Source organism: Ictidomys tridecemlineatus, chromosome 5, assembly GCF_052094955.1.
Source record: "Ictidomys tridecemlineatus isolate mIctTri1 chromosome 5, mIctTri1.hap1, whole genome shotgun sequence".
NCBI lineage: Eukaryota > Metazoa > Chordata > Mammalia > Rodentia > Sciuridae > Ictidomys > Ictidomys tridecemlineatus.
In genome coordinates this window covers 31,349,565-31,366,871 of record NC_135481.1, presented here as the reverse complement: position 1 = coordinate 31,366,871, position 17,307 = coordinate 31,349,565, and the positions used below count along the sequence as shown (strand labels likewise).

At 34.4% G+C, this 17,307-nt stretch overlaps 1 protein-coding gene across 2 annotated transcripts in view; it reads right to left on the bottom strand.

The window, feature by feature from the left end:
• The window catches only part of Atp8b4 (ATPase phospholipid transporting 8B4 (putative)), a 260,993-nt gene that overhangs the window by 60,966 nt on the left and 182,720 nt on the right, over positions 1-17,307 (bottom strand). For both annotated transcript variants that reach the window (XM_078049629.1, XM_005316551.4), the window contains exons 15-16: positions 9,733-9,898; positions 2,227-2,415 (exon numbers count right to left, since the gene is read on the bottom strand). In XM_078049629.1, coding sequence (XP_077905755.1) covers positions 2,227-2,415; positions 9,733-9,898 — 355 coding nt within the window. The remainder of the gene's footprint in view (positions 1-2,226; positions 2,416-9,732; positions 9,899-17,307) is intronic.

Here is a 17,307-nt window from a genome sequence, read left to right as displayed (position 1 = left end):
GATTATTTTAAAGGGAACATTTTAAAGATATTGCAATAATATAACCAAGTAGGGACTAGACCCTTAAGTACTAGGAATTAAGAGAAAAAATGACTTTTACAATAAGAAGTAGTTTATGAGACTGTTTTTGGTAACATTACTCTGATGCTTTTGTGGAAGAAAGATTTAGAAACAGGTTGACAACAAGATTCTAGAGATGTGCTGAATTAAGAGAATAGGTGAAAGGAAATCAGTTTAAAGAAATGCCTTAAACATCTAGGAAAAACAATGACTATCATCTGAGGATACATTAGTCTAGCCAAGTGGTTCTCAAACTATGGTCCCCTGCCCAATAGCACAAGTATCACCAGAAAGCTTGACAGAAATGCAAATTTGAACCAACTGAATCAGAACCCAGAAACGGGAGCCCAACAGCCTGTGTTTTGAGGAGCCCTCCTGGTGATTCTGATAGGAATTAATGTTTGAGAACCATTATTCTAGGGGGCACAAAGAATATGAAGGTGTCAAAAACAAGTTACCCACAATAGGTTAAGAGGCCAGACTTTAAAGACGACAAACCCGAGTTCAAATATTTTCTGTGTATCTGACTAGCTAAATGGCAAGTTGTGTGACAATCTTGGGTAAGCTACTTAAAATTTCCCATATCCTAAATGAGGGCAATTCACTGTTGCAACAATTCAATAAAATAATTCATTATAAAGTGTTCAGTTCACTGGCAGGTTTTTAGTAAAAGGTCACTATTAATTTTAATTCAAACTATAGGAAGGATAATAGTCATGAGACAGTTCAATATTTGACATAAAATTTTATATAACTATAATGCAATCCATTGATAGCATCCAGGAGATGCCTAACAATGTGTGTTTGGACCTCAGAGGGAGGATGAAGCTGAAGAAGTATATAAGCAGGTCACAGAATTCAACCAATAGCCACTACCACATGAGTGGTCAAGATTGTCCTAGAAGAACACAGGAATTAAAAGAAAAGGATGCCAATATTAAAAAATGGGATGAAAGAGAGCAAACAGTAAAGGAATTTGAGAAAGAAAATGCTGTACTAGAGGATAACCTAGAGCCAGAGAGGTCACAGAGTCCAAAAGAAGGAGTATCAAGAGAAGATCAGATTGGGGTGCAGCTCAGTGGTAAAAAGCACTTGCCTAGCAAGCATGGGCCCTGGGTTTATCCCCAGTACTGCAAAAAATAAAGGGAAAAAAAAGAAGAACAGTAATATAAAAGATTATCAGGTTTATAAGTAAAAATAGTATATGGGTAGTTTTGAAAGGTTATGGAAATATCTGAAAAGATATTCCTTTTTGTGCAGAGGAAACAGTAGTCTAACCCTACTGGGCAAACTGACCTTGAGAAATTCATCTGTGACAGAGAGCAGAAGAATGGGCTGGTGGACTCAGTGCACATCACAACATGAAGAATATTTTTAAGGAAACAGGATGATGGTAGAGCTGTGGGATGAAAGAAGGAGCCAGTGATGGAGAAATCAAAGGCACAAGCAAGAAGGAAACAATCAGGGATAGCAAAGGCACCAGGAAGAACCTTCAGTTTGAAAAGGAAAAAGAGCAATTGTTCTCTGGTCAAGAAAGAGAATCAGTAAAGATATCTCTCGAGTATGGGAAAAACAGTACATTGATAGAGTATATCTTTGAGGGCATCAATAGAGCACTGGGGATGAGCACTGAGTTAGGAAAGCATGGATTCATTGTGGTGCTGAATAGTGTTAGGTGATCATCTCCAACAATGGGTTGAACAGAGAGAATGAACACTGTTGAGGAGGAGCTATTGCTAGCACATGTCAAGCAATTCAGAAACTCATCCTGAGCCAGTACTATGAAGGATAAGATGAATGGACTCTGCAGTCATACTGTCTGGGTGTGAACTCTCAGTCTACCTCTTTAGGCAAGTTATTCTGCTTCTTTATGTCTATCTGTAAAACAGGCATTACAATTATAGTACCTATGTTATTATGGTTATTGTGACAATTTAATCAGTTAATTCAGGTAGAGTAGTTAGAACAATTCTGGGCACACAGTAAACACTAAATGATAAACATTAGGCATGTATTACTACAGTTTTGAGGCTAAGTTAAAGATCACAGGAGTTCCTTCACAAAAATAACTCTCAGCATATAGCCAAGTGTGAAGTAATTTTTGAAAAGCATCAATATAACCATAGTACTATCAAAAGATCAAAAATAATCTGGTACCAACCATACCTATGACAGACATTCTTTTTCTGATATTGTTGAAATCCAAAAAAGCAAGCAATTGATAAGTGACTAGTGTTCCCAATTCTTCTATTGTTATTGTCTCTGGGGTCCGAGATTTAAAAATGAACCCAAAATTTCTAGCAGCAGTTACTAGAGCCCCTTCATCAGGTGATTGCACTTGGTAAATCAGCTGTCCTAAAAGGGAAAGAAACAAATGTGTCAATACTGAGAATAATTTCTAACAATCATAGAATTCCAATGCCAATCCCAACTCATTCTCCAATGACCAACTCAAGAGTCAGCTCTAAAAATCTTTCCTACACTTAGATCTTCCTAATTCCCCACCAGCTGAACCAGGTGTCTATCCTCTGGGTTAGCACAAAGCTCCATGGGTAGCACCATTCAGCCCTTGTCATCTTGTAGCAAAATATCCACTGGCTTTTTGCTCTCCACATTCTATAAGTTTCTTACGTCAGAGACCACCCTTTTGTGTTTTAGTGACTACAAATGAACATGAAATATTTTAACATATACTAACTCACATAATCCTCAGGGCAAGTCTTTGAGGTAAAGATTATTAAATTATTATTTCCATCTTATGCCTGTGGGACCTAGAGCTGAAAGAGATTATATGATTTTTGGCAAGATCACACAGCAAAAAAGAGAGGGAGCAGATATTCTGAATTTCACTTAAGGTAGCCACTAATGACCATTTTATGAGATTGAATACAAAACAACCCACTGAAATGTCAGGAATCAAACCAGCTTGTTAATACTTGTTACTTGATATTGTGTGTGTAGGAGGAGGGGTAAGAGAGGAGAGGAGAGAAAAAAATGAGATAACAAAGTTAAACTATTCTTTTAAATTTATATATAAAAATTATATAATGGTTATAAAAATGAATTAGAAAAAGCAGGTAGAGTACACTCATGTATGCCAATTTATAGTGATGTTCAAGATAAATTGTTAAGAAAGCAAGTTGATATTAATGTATGCACTCTGGTTCCTTTTTGTTTAAAAAAATCCCTACTCATCAGCACATATTCTTAATATATGCATATGAGCCATTACAAAAAATGAAATTATATATATCAAATATTATCACTAGTTACCTCTGCAGGGATGAGATGGAAGAGTTTAGGAAAGATGATTGCTTTGCCTTTGTAAACCTTTGATTTGTATTGTTTTACTTGATACAGTAGTCATGAATTAACATTTGAAATTCAAAAAAAAGGAAAAGACTTAAAGCAATTACTATTCTACTTATGAACTGATATAACTTCTACTCCTGGCAACATGGTGAATGGGATGCCAGGACCAACCAATTTTTCTGCAAATAACTCTTAAAATGATTTTAAAATTTTTAAATATATCCATTAACTGGAAAGCAAGAATTGTTTAGGTCAGAGATTGAGAAAAATAAAACATATAGAATTTTTTAAAAAAAAAGAATTACTATAGCCAGCTTTTGCTTTGAGGGCACTTTCCAAATCAGGAAAGCTAAAATTTTTCTTTTTTGTGTGTGTGTATTCAGGATTGAACCCGCAGCCTTATGCATGCTAGGCAATCACTCTGATACTAAGCTATATCCCCAGTCCTTTTGAAATTTTATTTTGACACAGCATCTTGCTAAATTGAACAAGTTGGCCTTGAATTTACAGTCTTCCTGCTTTAGCCTCCCAAGTAGCAAGGATTACAGGCATTCACTTCCACAGAGTCTCCTTGACCCAGGAGAATTTGATCATTGATTTTAGTTTCTCAAGTGTTGGATTAGAAAAGGTATAGCGAGGGCCTACCCAAGCTTAGAAGTCACCTTGTAAAACTGAGTCCTCCAAAGACTACTCTCTCAGTATAGGGGTGAATTAGAAATTTGTGTCCCTTTGAAGAAGAGGTACAATGAAAATTGCCTATCTAGAACCCTAATTATAAAGGGGAAAAATATGAAAATTTATTATCAAAGATCAACTATTATATATATTTTCCTCCTGAATTCACAATATCCAGGTGGCCTAAAAACAAAATCAAGTTGAAAAATTAGTTTGAGATGATCCTGCATTAAAACATTGATTAAAGTGGGCTGGGACTGTAGCTTAGTGGCAGAGTGCTTGCCTAGCATGTGTGAGGCACTGGGTTCTATCCTTAGCACCATATAAAAAATAAACAAAGGAAAAAAGGCCTGTTGTCCATCTACAAATACAAAAAAAAATTTTAAAAGAACATTGATTAAAGCAAATTTAAATCCTTTGTAGAAGAACAAATTGGACCCAAGGAATTTCTACAAATAAAGTTCCAAGAAAAAAAAATGTCAGCTCACAGTAAAAAGTATTAAAATGTCTATAAGTGAGACACAATGAGAACCATCAGACAAGAGAGAATAAGATCTGCAAAAGCTTAGATATTGGAGTGATCTGAAATAGCACATGCAATATATTTTATAGACTTCAAGGTATAAAATTAAGGCATGTGATTAAGCAGATTTGGAAAAAAAACTGTAGAAAGAATTTATTGGACTGGGGAAAAACAGATAAAATTCTGGAATATATTATAGACAGACAAAGATATGGCAAATAAGAGAATAGTTAAAAAGTATAGAGGATAGCATGAAAATATTTAACACTGAAGACCCAACATGACAAAGAAATGGACCAGAAACAATATTTGAAAAAATAATGGGTAAGAACACTGCAGAAGTGATGAAAGATAACATTCTACAGATTCAAGAATCTCAATGAATCCCAAGTGATATGATTTTTTTAAAAAATATCATAGCTATAAACGTAAACTTTAAGTCAATAGATGAGATATAGTATAATCATTGAAGAACATAGAAACTAACAAACATATAAAATGAATCAAACACTAACTATGAAAACAGCAAAAATAACATTTGTGGGTTTGAAAAAATTAAAATACATGACAAGGACATATAACAAGTATATTATATAAGTCAGGACAGGGTTGAAGAGTATTAAAGGATACTTGCCTTGTTCAAAAGAAGGCTTAAGCTTTTATAAGTTAATTATGCTATAATTTCTAGGATAACCACTAAAAGAATACAAATTAGGGTATATTATTTCCAAAAAAAGAAGAGAATAAGAGACAACATGTGAGGCAAATATAAAATATAAAAGAGATGGTAGAAAGAAATCTAAATATGTAAACAATTGCCTATTCAATACTTAAAAGTTAAATATATCAACAATAAATGAAGGCAAATGGATTAAATATTCCATTTATCCTTGGGGGAAAAAGATAGACATTAAAGGGTAGAAAAGCTAAGCAATACATATTAACAAAGGGAAAACATCTATAACTATATTAATATCAGATAAAATAAACTTTAAGACCAAAAATACTATTAGAGGATCAGTATATATTGATAAAGATTTTAATTTAATGACTATATGACTACTTATATAAACTTAAAACATAAACATTGGTAAAACTGCAAATGTAAATATAAAAATGCCCAATTATAATTGATGATTTTAATATCTTGTCATTAATTGAGAACTCAAGTAGTTAAAATTATCCAGAGAGAACTAGACTGAATAATACTATTAACAAACATTATCTATTGGATAGATTTAGAACCTAGTACCCAATTACTATAGAAAACACTTTCATTTCAAGCACACATTAAGCATTTATATAAATGAAACATATGCTAGGCCATAGATAGAGTAAACCTCAACAAATTTTAAAGGATTAAAACAGTGAGGCTGTAAGAAAAAAATTAATTTTAAAAATGTCTTTTATTATCATCCACTAGAAAATAAGAAAATATCCTTGGACTTTTCATTTTTCTACTTTGGAAATTTTATCCTGGTAAAGAAACTGAGAACAGCAACTTCCCCAAATAACTTCCTCATGAAACAAATATCACATACTCAAAAGCAATACTCTCAACCATAAAATTATATAATCATATAATTTAAGTGTGTTAGATTTGGGTTCTGTTCTTTTTCATAAGTAACATTTATACAGAAAAGTCTATGTTTTTCAATGTACTTTAATATATGTGGATTTATTTTAATTTTTAAGATACATATCCCATAACTTTAAAGGAAAGCAAGTACAATTTTTCCTTACTCAGTAACTCATCCTTCACTTACAATTTGATATCTCAAAGCAAGAAATAGAAACAGTTGAAATAATATGTATATCTAACTCTCCTCACTTCAATAATCCTTTTAAATGACAGAAGGGCTATTAACCTATATCCACTAGAATGGTTAACATTTTTAAAAATGATAACATTAAGGGTTGGTTAACATGTGGAGATACAGCAACTCTCCTACATTGATGAGAAAACAATGTAAAGTTATTCAATCATTTTTATAAAACAGTTGGAAGTTTTTTAAAGACTAAACATATATCTATACTATGACCTGGCAATTTCCATTCCTAAATACTTACCCCTGCCCCCCCCCAATTAAAACAAATGTTTTTAAAGACATAAAAATGTGTGTGTGGTAGCTTTACTCACAAAAGCCCAAGGTTGGAACCAACCCAAATGTGCTTCAACAGAGAACTGGAAAAAATTTTAGTATATTCATTCAATAGAATATTACTCAGCTATAAAAAATAAACTATTAACCAATATAACAATACAGATGAATGACCAGAACAGTACACTGTGTAAAAGAAGCCAGACACAAAAGAATGTACACTGTATGTTTTTATTTGTATGAAGTATAAAAATAGGCAAAATTCATCTTTAATGATAGAAGCCAGGGCAGTGGTTGATTGGGCAGGGGTTGTGGGCACTGCATGGAAAAGGACGTGAAGAGTTACTCTGGAGTAATGGAAGAATTTTATATCTTCACAGGAATGGTGGTTATAAGAGCCTGTGTAATTGTCCAATTTCATCAAACTATACATTCATTATCTGTACACTTTATTACATTTAATTATGTCATAATTTGAAAAAAATTAAATGATACTAAAAAATGAATATTCTCAGTAAACTGCAAATTTGAGAAAATTCTGGAAAATAAAATGTAGATTTGATCAACAAAGGGAAAACAGAGAGAAAAACAGCTCAAAACATTTGCAAAAGAAAATGAACACAGAAGTTAAAACAATCCCCATAGATTCTCCAAACTCAGCCAACAAATGAGAAGAACAGAGGTAGTCATGAGGACATCATTAGTAAAATTTAACATTTAGCACTTGGGGACCATTTGGGTTCCCCCTGCCAGCTTACTCTGAATAACAGGCTGGAACAATTATTTGTCCCAGGATAAAAACCTTGAAAATGTTTCTTCTAAACTAAGTATATAATTTCTTCTAAACTAAGTATACAATTCACCTCAAGAATGTCTCCAAGATTTGAATCCTGAGACTGGAATCCAAAACTGAGCAGAACCTAAGGCAACTTCAGAGTTCCATAAGGATAAGAGAAAGAAAAGAAGGGAAGGAATTCATCAACAGATTTACATACAACATTGTCTCAAATAGGGGTTCTGACAGACCGCTAAGTACCCTATCTGGAAAGCAAGATAGTATGGGGGGGGGCGGTCAGGAATCCCAGGAGACAAACCACAAGGTGCTGTTTCTCCTGCATGGTCTCAGGAAACAGCTGCGACATGACAGCCTACATTCACCAAACAAGGGTTCTCAAACACAAGTAAGAGCAGACAACCACCAAATTTGAGAACAACATGAAAGTCAGACACAGAACTCAAAAACACAGGACACTCGATAAAATGAGTGTTTTAACCAAATAAACAAAAAATTTTAAATTAAGTATAATTAATATCCTCAAAGAGGTCTAAAGAATATCATAACATTAAATGGAAAACAGATTGCTATTAAAACAAAATAGAATTTTGGAAATGAAATAAACTCAAAGGCAGAGATAAAAGAAACTTACTTAAAGGCATATTCCCAGATGGAAATATAACCATTCCTTATTGGTGTTAATATCATAACGATCGGTTCAAGTCACAAATATAATTATGTGAATCCCAAAGCTATTAAAATCTGAGGAATGGGTTAATCTAGCATCATCAAGGACAAAACTAGGACTTGCGTATAGTCCCAATAGGGAAGAAAATAGCAAATAATAATGAACACACACACACACACACACACACACACACACACAATCATCCTCTATCCACATGTCATTGTATAGAAGTGTTTATGTACACATACACACATACTTATAAGTTATGTATGTTTCACTTTTTAGTTGAAATTACTCGGGTAGTAATTTTGATATTTCTCGATATTTGGTAATTGAAAGAAACAAAACTTATAAATGGAATGGATAGGGCTTCATTTAATGTAATGTAACATTATCTACCCACCTCACAGCTTCAAAATATAAAGTAGTCCCGCTACTTTTGCTCTGTTCTCTGAACCCTGAGTCTCAAACAACCATGTTGTAAGTAGGAGGACTTGCTTGTATGGGGACGGAAATATTAATGTAAAGTTATCCCTATTTGGGGAAGATTCTTTTTTTAGTATTACTTATTCTTTTTGTTTATATACACCACCAGGATAACACCCTGACATAATCACAAAAGCATGGAATACAACCCACTCCAATTCAGTGGCCAGCACTTCCCTCCCGCCCCACTTCCTGGTGCTCCCTCCACTCCACGGATCCCTCTTCAATCCATTTAGAGTCTGCTTCTTTCTTTATTAGTGTCCTGTGTATAAACACAACGCCAAGACCTGCCGTGCCACATCATGCATGCACATACAAAAGTTCCATCAGAATCATTCCACTGTTCCTCCCTTTTCCCATCCCTTCTTCCTTCTTCTCAATCCCCTTTGTTCACTCTACTGATCTTTCCCCTATTTTGATGAAATTCCCTCTCCCATTTTTCCCTTTGTCTTTCTTTTTTTAAAAAAAAAATTTATTTTGGATTAGCTTCCCAATATCAGACAAAACATTCAACCATTGACATTTTAGGACTGGCTTATTTCACTTGGCATGATAGTCTCAGGTTTCATCTATTTACTGACAAATACCATAATGTCATTCTTCTTTATGGCTAAGGAATACTCCATCGTATATATCTACCACATTTTTTTTTATCCATTCATCTGTGGAACAGCATCTAGGTTGGTTCCATAGCTTAGCTATGCTGTGAATTGTGAATTATGCTGCTATAAATGGGAAGATTCTTTCTAAGCATATGCCTGGTGGGCCTCTGCATCTATTAGACATGCTTGACTATGTAATTCAACTGTATTTCTGTGTTTGTTCAGGGTACCTGAAGCTCAGAGGCAAATGTGGTGTTCAATTATAAGAAATATTTCATCCCCTTAGACTGGCATATTTGGGTCCTCACCTTTCCATTGACACTATTTCTATTTCTTTAGTATCCCCATACTTTAAAAAAGCATTCGGGATGTAAACAAATAAAAAGAAAAGCTAGTAAAGGGTTAAACCCCTTATGCAATGTTTCAGCCTAAATTCAAAATCCTTCAAATTTAACATCAATTTTTATTTTAAAAACAAGACTCACCACTCAGCCATGTGTTTCACTTACCTGCGTTATTCTCCTCTGACATTACAGTGTGGCAGAGAGCAAGTAACCTAAGGAATTCATGTACTTGGGGATCTCCCAGCTTAATAGATTCCATCAGACTGTGGTCAAACAACTGAAATGTTCCCTTAGCTTGAGATCTGACTGAAAAATCCACAGATTCTTTTTTCTGCAGGAGAACAATAACAATACCAAAAAGAACTATAGATCTCATTCCAACAACAACCTTTTAAAATGTTAAATTACTTCCTCCAAGTATTTCTAGTGTTTGTATATTGCAGCTTCAAATGCCCAGTGCTAAAAGGGCTATTTCATCATCACTGTTACATGTAATCTTCTCATCTCAGAACCTGCACCAAAGCAATGAAAGTACCAAAAGTATACAGAGAAGAAAACTCTACAATGTTCAAATGCTAAATACAAAAATCCCAAAAAACAAAATCTACTTAATGGCAAAACCTGAACTCACTTGACTCACTTTGGCAACAATATCTGACCCGGAATAGCATGTGTCTGATTATAGGCTTTCTTTTTTAGCTCACTTAATACTTGTGAACTAATATTTTTCCAATACAAAATTACCAATGTGCTTGATTACTAGGTACTTTCTCAAGTCTTACTAGAGATAACTGCATAATATAATGGCAGACACGTCACAGTATCTTTCTTCAAACTAGAAAAAGTTCTGAATTTCTGAATACATCTAGTCCCCAAGTGGGAGATTAAGGATTGTGAACCTGTATCTATTTTAGGAGCAAACCTACAGAAGGCTCTTCTCTAGACACTTACTTCTAAGGGTTTATCAGTTACAGAGCCCACATTGTGTCCCCCAGGACATCAGACGAACCTCTGGAATTCTAAATTATGCATTTATGTCACTATTTTTGGATTTAAAAGTATTAGACTTTATCTAAAAATTTTCTTCCACAGTTAAAGATTTAGTTCAAATCCACGTCTCCATTTTCCCTTTCCCTTTCTAATGACATGCATATATTCTTGGTTTTAATGTCTCTACCGGTTCCTTCTGTAACTTTAATGTAAGAAAGACCTCTGTTTTGTTTGAGTTCATCAATTATAAACACTCCCTTATTTACCCACCTGCACCTCCTCTTCATGTCTCTTTTCTCTTCCAACCTCTCATTCCTATTTTTTTCTAGCTCACTATAGATGTTTAAAACACTCAGACCCCGAACTGTAACCAAACTTCAATCCTTCTCACTGGTCTAAGGATTGACTCTAAAAGCAATACATGCAGTGTGCATAATATAGATTTGAAATATTGCTCACAGAAAAGGCCAGAAGTGCACTTGACTATAAGGGTCTTTGTGGCCTTGTCCACTCAAGTATGATTGCCAAGTCTGCTACTGGGCTACACCCTGGGATTTCCCTCAGTGATCCTCCTGGGCTGGAGTCGGTTTCTTATCTCTTGCCATCCCCTTTCTTAATCCATTTCCTTATTTTATTGGGACAGAAGAAAAAGATCATGGGAAGTAAATATTTTGAGTCATTTTGCATGAAAATGCCTCTATTCTTCCCTCCTACTTGTCTCATAGTTTGAGACACTTCTCTCTTCGGAAAGCTTTCAGTTCCTCTTTATCCTTAGAGTCTGATATTTCTTTTATAATTGTCTGTTCTTTCTCCTTAGAAACCACTTGCCTAAATTTTGCTTCTGCCAGCTAACCTTCCATTTTATCTTTATTCTTCTGTGTTTTGGTTCTCTCCCTTCCCTCTACTTCTGGGAGAGTCTTTGACTTAGTCTTCCAGCCCTCTATTGTTGAATATATTATTTCATCACTTTTTTTTATTATTTTCCAGGAGATTTGTTTGTTTTTCTTGACTGTGTTCTTTCCAGAGCATCATGTTTTTTGTTTCATGGGCACCATGACTTCCCAAATCACTGTAGTGACATTAAAGTTCTATTATTGATATTGCTAAGTTCAACTCTATTTTTTAAATCATATTAGTTCTTATTGTTTCATGTATTTTGGTTTTTTATATCTCACATTTCATCACATATGTTTTGTTAATGTTGCGTGACTTTCTATTGCCCGTTCACTTCTAACACTGAAACTGATCAAATTCCTTATATCAGCAGGACTTAAGTGTCAGGTGTGCCTTTCAGATGAAGAAGGAAGGTGGCCCTGTGACTTCAGGCCACTAAGTACCAGAATGTAGAAGGCATTTCACTAGGAAAATACTCTCAGTTCTTACCCAGAAAATCTGTGCTATTTGAAGACACCCTTGTTTGGGAGAAGTATTACTACATCGGAAGACTTTCAGTTAACTCCCACAAGGCCAAGGCTAGATGAGTCAAGACACAGGTATAATACATAAAACCGAAGGAGGCGCTTTTGTTCCACCTGACCATTTGCTCATTCAATAAAAACAAAACAACAACAACAAAAAAAAATGCCTTTGATTTTTCATTATATATTGGGCACTCTTCTAGGTAATAGGAAAGTGAAACTCAGAAGAGAACAAGATAGATTTCTACTCTCATGGAGCTTATACCATCTTAGGTTTTGACTTTTTAAAAAAAACTGATCATTCAGATATTTGAAATACAAAATATAAGTCAAAAGAATACTAAAAAGAGGTTATTTTAATAGTCACTCGAGTACTGAGCACATCTAATGCCCAGAGTTTCAAGATATACTGACCATTCACTGTTTAATAGACAACTAGTGTACTTTGAAATACACACTCAATACATTCATCAAATATTCATCATGCACCCTACAATGCACCAGGCAGTGTTCTGGGTTCTGAAAGTAGAGTGGTAAACCAGATGGCATCATTGCCCTTGATTAAATTTTCTCTTTTAGAGAAAAGCATCAAAATACAAATGGTATGGTTTGATTATTCCTTTCAAAACTCAGGCTGTATTTAATTGTCATTGTAACAATATTAAAAGGTGTGACCTTTAAAAGACCCTCTTGGGGTGGGCTCCTAATAAAAGGATAAGTTCAGCAATATTTCTGTCTTGTGTGTGCTTATCTGTCCTACCATCATTTTGATGCAGCAAGAATACCTTCACTGAATGCAGCCCCGTAATCGTGGACTTCCTAGTCTCTAGAACTGTTATTCAAATAACCATTAACTGTTTACAGTTTACTCAGTTTCTAATATTCTGTTATAGCAGAAGAAAATGTTCTGCGAACAGGCCATACAATGTAGTGACTTACGTGATGAAGCAAGCACATTGGACCAGGGTACCTAGGAAAGATTCCTAGACGAGTAGAATCTAAGTTGAAGCTGGAGGAATGAACAAGAGTGAGCTATACAAAGAACTACAGTCAGATGATTTCAGGCTAAGGCTATAACATTTGAAGAAGCCTATATGAGAAACTGAATGTGATTCATCTGGAAAGACTTTAAGGAGTATGGTATGGCTGAGGCTTTAGTGCATGTGGCCAAAGAATCAGAAAAGAAAGAAAGGGGCCAAGTACTCAATGTATTTGTCTGTTCAGAAGCCAAACTCTGCCAGACAATTACCAAAGCTCCCTTTTTCCACTTCTGGATGATTTGTCCATTGCACTCAAAGTGTCTCTGAAATTAGAAAAAGCAAGAATTTGTAGGCAGAGCACTGAAAGGTCAACAAATATTAGTCAGACTTTTAACTTGCTCATTACAATACAAAGATAGATTTCTACCTTGCCTTGCTAGAAATGAGAGAGAGAGAGAGAGAGAGAGAGAGAGAGAGAGAGAGAGAGAGAGAGAGATACAGAGGGAGAGAATTAGAAACAAACAAACCAACCAACCTCCATTTTTAGGTAAATTAGTAAAACCTAAACCCATATCTCCTTGAATTAGGTGTAACTACAATCAAAGTAAGGGAAAAAAGATTACTGCATTAGGGTAAAGGTGGAAGGTAAATCACTTCTAATTCAAAAATAAAATTTAAAAGATAAAACTATCCAAAAAACTATAACTAGGGCTGGGTTGTAGCTCAGTAGTAGAGTGCTCACCTCACATGTGGGAGGCACTGGGTTAGATCCTCAGCACCACATAAAAATTTTTTTTTAAAAAAGGTATTATGCACACCTACAACTAAAAACAAATATTAAAAAAACTATAACTAAAATAATTGAAAGATACAAATAGATATAAAGTATGATATAAATAACAAAAAGTAGGCAAAGGAGAAATCAAGAGTTTTTACATGCACTTTATTATTAAATTAGACAGTTATAAAATATTTTGTATAATTTTAAAAGTAACCATTAAAAAATTCTGTAGAACTTACAGAAAAAAAAAAGACAAACAGGAATCAAAGTATATCAATACAAAAAAAAAATCAACAAAACACCAAGGAAACGGCAATAAAGGAAAAGACAGACAAAAGAAATACAATGCCAAAAAAAAAAAAACAAGTAACAAGACAGCAATAGTTAATCTTTCCATATCAATACTTACGTTAAGTATAAATAGGTTAAATTCACCAATCAAAAAACAAAGATTCACTTAATGAATTAAAAATTAAAAAAAGATGACCAACTATGTGCTGCCTACAAGAAACACACTTTAGGTTTAAGGATACACATCAGCTGAAAGTGTAGCTATGAAGAAAAGGCATTCCACTTAAATGGTAAACAAAGACAGCTGGGGTGAACATATTTATAACAGGCCAAAACAGACTGTAAGGAAAAACAAAACATGACAAGAGACAAAGAAGCTCATTACCTAAAAAGGGTAGAAATTATATATGCAAAATCCAATATTAGAGCACCCAGACATATGAACAGTTTGACAGAACTTAAAAGAGAAATAGACAATATTACAATAACAGTGTATGTCAATACTTCATTTTTGTTACTAGATAGAACATCCAGACAGAACATCGATAATGAAACCGAGAATATAAACAACACTGTAGACCAAACAGACCTAAAAGAAATGTATGAACATTCTATCCAACAAGAGAAAAATGAACTTTTGTCTCAAGTTCACAGAGTTCTTTCTTAAGAATAGATCACATGTTAGGTCACAAAAGAAATCTCAACAAATTTCAAAAGACTGAAATCATACCAAGTATTTTTTTTCCTGACCACAGTAGAATGAAACTAGAAATCAATAGCAGAAGGAAAAATGGAAACTTCACAAAAATGTGCAAATTAAACAACACTTGAACAATCAATGGTTCAAAAAATTTTTTTAAAAATTCAAAACTATCTCAAGACAAATGAAAACGAAAATACACTACACAAAACTCACAGGATGTAGCAAAAGTAGTACTAAGAAGGATATTCTTAAAAATAAACGCACAATTTAAAAAGAAGATTTCAGCCTAACTTTATACTTCAAAGAGCTAGAAAAAGAAAAACAAAGACCAACATTACCAGAAGGAAAGAAATAAATGAAATTATTTATTACAGCAGAAATAGATGAAAGTAGATGATAATAGATGATTAGAGCAAAAAATAAATGAAATAGAAAAATTATAGAAAACAAGCAACAAAACTAAGGGTTGGTTTCTTGAATAAATAAACAACAAAATTAGCCGAACTTTAGCCAGACTGTGATGGTTTGAATTTGTCTCCAAAAGTTCATGTGTTGGTATCTTAATTCCCAACATGGCAGTGTTGGAAGGGGGGGCCTAAGGAAGGTGTTTAGGTCATGAGGGTTCCCTCATGTATGCATTGAGGCCATTCTCATAAGAGTGGGTTGGTTCTTGAAGGAGGATGATAAATGTGAGCTCTTCTACACATGCTTCCTTTTCTTTCCAGTTATCTACCATAAGATGAAGTAAGCACAATGCTCTCACCAGATATTTGCTAAACCCATGCTCTTAGACTTCCCAGACTGCTGAGGGCCATTACCAAGTAGGAATGACGCATTGAAATTTCCTTGCCAAGCGTACCCCATGCTGTTTAGAGGACATTCGATGGGACATTGCATGCATGCTTTAATAAGGTGACCTTGCTCAAGGATCAAGGCGGATCCGGGTTTAGAGCTGATCTGGTTTGAGGAAGTAACCGGCTCCTTAAGTTTAAGGCGTTGCCAGTTTAAGATAATGGGTTTTAGGGAAGTTAGAGGTTGAAGATTATTGCTGGGATTAGGGTGTTCCTGCTGCTTGTTCCCGTTGAGTTCTCGTGAGATTAAAATGAGATTTGGAGAGAGCCTCGCGGAGTAGGTGAATTGTGTGTGGAGATGGCAGAACGCGATTGCCCCTGGACCTGTGTGGAGGCAGTGTGAGAGCGGGAATAAAGAATTGCTGTTTGAACCTATAAAGGTGTGTGGTGGCTCCTGATTCTGGTGCCAAGCCGAGACCTTGGCACCAGACTCTGGAACCATGACCTAAATAAACTTGTCCTTATGAATTACTATGTCTTGGGTATTCTATTGTAGCAGCAGAAAATGAACTAAGACAAACTAAAGGGAGAAAATTCAAATAAATAAAACCAGAAAAAAAAAAGAAAACCTATTACAATGGATGGCAGAAATGAAAGAGATCTTAAAAGACTACTATGAACAATTTTATATGTACAAACTGAATAAATAAGAAGAAATGGAGAAATTTCTAGAAACATATAACCTGCCAAATCTAAATCATGAAGAAACAGAAAACCTGAACAGACCAATAGATAGCAGGGAGACTGAATTTTAAACCTATAGTCCCAGCACTCAGGAGACTGAGGCCAGAGGATCACTTGAGCCTAGAAGCTTAGAGACCAGCCTGGGCAACACAGCAAAACTCCATCTCAAAACAGCAACAACAATAAAAACTTCCGACAAAAAAGGAAAAAAAAAAAAAAAAACAAGATGGCTTCACTAATGAAATCTACTGTATGTTCAAGGAAGAATTAATGCTAATTCTACTCAAACTCTTCCAAAAATCGAAAAGGGAACACACTTAAACTCATTTTCAAGTCATCATTACCTTGACACCAAGTCAAAGATATAATAAGAAAAAAAAAACTATAAGCCAATATCTCCAATGAACATAGCTACAAAAATCCTCAACAAAATACTAGCAAATTGAATCTAATATCACATTAAAAAGACCCTATACCACAAGCAAATGGGATTTACCCCTGGGATGCAAGGATGGTTCAACATATGAAAATAAATCAGAGTGAAACACCACATTAATAGAATGTAGAATAAAAACCATATGATCATCTGAAAAGATTCAGAAAAGGTATTTTACAAAACTTAATGCCCTTTCGTAACAAAGACTCTTAACAAAAGAGGAAGAGAAGAAAAATGTCTCAACATAATAAAGGCCATATATGAAAAGCCCACCTCTAATATCACATTCAACAATGAAAACCTGAGAGCTTTTTCTCTAAAATCAAGAGCAAGGCAAGGCTGTTCACTATCATCACTCCTATTTAACATAATACTATAAGTCCTATCCAGAATACTTAGATTAGAAAAAAATTAAAGTCATCCTAATTAGAAAGGAAGAAGGAAAGTATCCCTGTCTGAAGATGTGCAGGATCAATTGTCACAAATTCTAAAGAGGTTCAATTTGCAACATCTTCAGAAATGAAAAATGCACATGCATTTTTATTTAGTAATTCCATTTCTAGAAGATGATGTTATACTCTTGAATAAGAGTTTTTTTCTGCATTT